Genomic DNA, 3541 nt, shown 5'->3' on the forward strand with positions numbered 1-3541 from the left:
CTAAGAAGGGCCCTCCACATTCAGATTAGCAGTCATCTCTGCGATCCTCGCCTGGGCAAACTCATCAAGTGTCTGACCCTGAATGATCCTAGAAATCAAGGTGGACTGTAAGGTGATACTTCCGAGAAGGATTTCATGTCCAACTCTAGCGGGCATAAGATCAAACTTCGATGCTGCTTCCAACATGAGCCACTCCTGCACCATGAGCGATGCCATGATTACTTGAGGCTTCCTACTCAAAGCATCAGCCACTACATTGGCCTTTCCGGGATGATACTCCAAAGTGAAATCATAGTCTTTGATGAGCTCCATCCATCTCCTCTGCCTCATGTTCAACTCCTTCTGGGAGAATAGGTACTTCAAACTCTTATGATCAGAAAAGAGTTCGAATTTCTCACCATATAGATAGTGTCTCCAAATCTTCAAGGCAAACACCACTGCGGCCAACTCTAGATCATGAGTGGGATAGTTCCGTTCATGCACCTTCAACTGTCTAGAGCCGTAAGCAACAACACCACCATTCTGCATCAACACACACCCCAAACCCTGATGAGATGCATCACTGTAGATAACTAGACCACCACCACTGGTAGGAATAGTCAAGACCGGAGCCGTAGTCAACCTAGTCTTCAGCTCGTTGAAAGCCTTCTCACACTCATCCGTCCATATAAATTGAGAGTCCTTCCTTGTCAACTTAGTCAAGGCTGAAGCGATACTAGAAAACCCCTCAATGAAGCGCCTGTAGTACCCTGCCAATCCAAGGAAGCTACGGATTTCAGTAACAGTAGTAGGGCGGCTCCAACTCATCACTGCTTCAACCTTCGAAGGATCAACAGAAACTCCATCCTTCGAAACCACATGACCAAGGAACTTGACTTCCTTCTGCCAGAAATCGCACTTCTCAAACTTGGCAAACAATTTATTCTCTCTCAACGTCTGTAGCACAATTCTTAAATGCTTCTCATGCTCATCTGATGACCTTGAATATATCAAGATGTCGTCAACGAACACTACCACAAATTGATCCAAGTAAATACTGAACGTGCGGTTCATCAAGTCCATGAATGCTGCAGGTGCATTAGTGAGACCAAAAGGCATGACAAGGAACTCATAATGTCCATACCTGGTCCTGAACGCCGTCTTTGGGATATCCTCATCTTTCACCCTTAACTGGTGATATCCAGATCTCAAATCAATCTTTGAGAATACGGTAGCCTCCCTAAGCTGATCGAATAAGTCATCAATCCTTAGTAAAGGGTACCTGTTCTTGATGGTTACCTTGTTTAGCTGCCGATAATCCACACATAATCGAAGTGAATTATCCTTCTTCTTCACAAACAGCACTGGTGCACCCCAAGGAGATACACTAGCCTGTATGAACCTTTGAGCCAGTAATCCATCAATCTGAACCTTCAACTCCTGAAGTTCAGCTGGAGCCATCCGATAGGGTGCTTTCGATATCGGGGCAGTACCTGGTATCACATCAATGGAGAAGTCCATTACCCTTTTTGGAGGCAACCCTGGTATCTCCTTAAACACATCAGCATATTCTGTATACAGGAATCCCTGTAACCTCAGAAATACTACTCCCTGACTCAATATGAGCCAAAATCCCTGCCCTCATGGTAATGTCGGACTTCAGACAACGGTAATGAAACACTGGTTGTCCAGGAATATGGAAGGACACAATCATCCTAAAGCAGTCAATCAATGCATGGTTCGGACTCAACCAATCCATACCCAAAATCACATCATAAGTGTGATCCGGAATCACAATCAATGAAGCAAAGAACTCTCTACCACCTATCCCAATAGGGCAATCATCACAAAACATATTCAGCTCAAGAGACACACCGAGAGGTGATGTAACACATAATGATCTAAAAAGAGGCATGGAAATCAAACCCAACACTTCCACAACTGAACTAGATATGAAAGAGTGTGAGGCTCCCGTATCAAACAATACTCTAGCAAGATAGTTATAAACAGATAAGGTACCTTCCACCCCCGTGCCTGCCTGACCAATGGCAAAGATTCTAGCAGGTACAGGTGGTAGCTGCCTTTGCTGGTTTCCCTGCACCCTACCCTGATTTCGGGTACACTCCCTGGCCTGGTGTTCGGTCTGTCCACAGCTGTAGCATACTCTGCCACGTGGTTTCGTACACACACGAGAGATGTGGCCCTGCTCGCCACAGTTGTAGCACCTCACAGGCGCTGCTGGTGCCATCCGTCTGATAGGTACAGCCTGAATAGGAGGAGCTGCTACTGCCCTAACTGGGGCATGATGTTGGGACTGAGTCTTCTGTTTCTTCCAGAAACTACCCCTGAAGTCTTGGGACCTACTGCTCCCTGCCATTGCCTTTCCCTTTCCCTGGAAGTCTCTCTCAGCTGACTCCTTCTCTTTACGAATCAGGTTCTGCTGTTCAATGATCTGTGCCTTAGCCAAGATTTCCCTCCTCGTTTTCAGTTCTAAGATGGCCACATCACGCTCGATCCAAGGACTCAACCCTCGTTGAAACTTCTTAGCCAAATCCTCATCATCCATTTGCTTCACATACTTGTACAGCCTGGAGAACTCTGCATCATACTCAATCACTGTCATCTTCCCCTGTACCAATGTAAGGAACTCCCGCTCTAACCTTTCCCTCACTGCTGCTGGAAAGTACTTCTCTCTGAACAACCTCTCAAAGCCATCCCAAGTCAAGGTAGATACATCAGTACTCCTCTGCGTGACATTCCACCATACTCTAGCCTCATCCTTGAGCATGAAGGCGGCTAGCTTTCTCTTCTCAATCTCACTACAGTCAATCAAGTCAAAGTAGGTCTGCAAATCCTCAATCCACCGATCTGCAACCATATGATCTGTACCTCCCCCAAACTTGGTTGCTCCCAAACGGTTAATTTCCTTTGCTAACACTAACAAGTGACCGGGATCATCACCCACACCCGCGGGTAATACCGGCTGCTCAACATGTGGTACCTCCAACTCTTCCTCATAGACATCCTCCATACGCCTAATTCGGTTACCACCTCTACCTCCTCTTCTGGCACCACCACGGTTTCTAGGCCTACCCCTCCGAATGTCCATAACCTATGAAGTATAGTATGCTTGGTTAATACACGTATAACACTTAAAACACAGTATAAGTCAAATACAAGTCCATATTAACCAAGTCAATACTACAAGAAAAGTATTCACGTTCCTAAGACGACTTAGCGGCCTAAATGACTCCTAACACTCACACATACCCGATGACTTTGCCAATACCGGAGAGCACACAATGGGGATCCGCTGCAGACGGGCCATCACTCGGTAAGTATTGACATATCACCAAATATGTACCTTACGCTCTGATACCAAACTGTCACGCCCCGAATTTTGAATAATCAATTCAAAGTCCGAAACATGAATAATAACAATTACAAATAACGTCCTGAATTTTTTTCTCACAAATAACCACACTTCACACCTCTCAATATTACAATAAACCAAATCCTCAATTTATTTATTACAGCACACTCTCACCAAATCAAATTGTAA

The 3541-nt window shown here is 45.4% G+C and overlaps 1 protein-coding gene across 1 annotated transcript; it reads right to left on the reverse strand.

Moving 5' to 3' along the window:
- LOC133716243 (uncharacterized) lies at positions 1–3088 on the reverse strand. The gene is made up of 3 exons (XM_062142961.1): positions 1999–3088; positions 1366–1550; positions 1–1152 (listed from the first exon to the last, which is right to left on the reverse strand). The coding sequence occupies exons 1-3, from the start codon at positions 3086–3088 to the stop codon at positions 1–3; spliced, it is 2427 nt and encodes an 808-aa protein (XP_061998945.1).
- Positions 3089–3541: the final 453 nt, after the last annotated feature.

Source organism: Rosa rugosa, chromosome 6, assembly GCF_958449725.1.
Source record: "Rosa rugosa chromosome 6, drRosRugo1.1, whole genome shotgun sequence".
Taxonomy (NCBI): Eukaryota; Viridiplantae; Streptophyta; class Magnoliopsida; order Rosales; family Rosaceae; genus Rosa; species Rosa rugosa.

Excerpts from the sequence above, each read along its gene's own strand:
- LOC133716243 (XM_062142961.1), bottom strand. The coding sequence starts at position 3,088 with ATGGACATTCGGAGGGGTAGGCCTAGAAACCGTGGTGGTGCCAGAAGA. Across the intron at positions 1,551-1,998 it reads GGCAGGCACGGGGGTGGAAG|AATATGCTGATGTGTTTAAG; the intron begins GTACCTTATCTG and ends TCCTGTATACAG. Across the intron at positions 1,153-1,365 it reads AAAGGTTCATACAGGCTAGT|GATATCCCAAAGACGGCGTT; the intron begins GTATCTCCTTGG and ends GTGAAAGATGAG.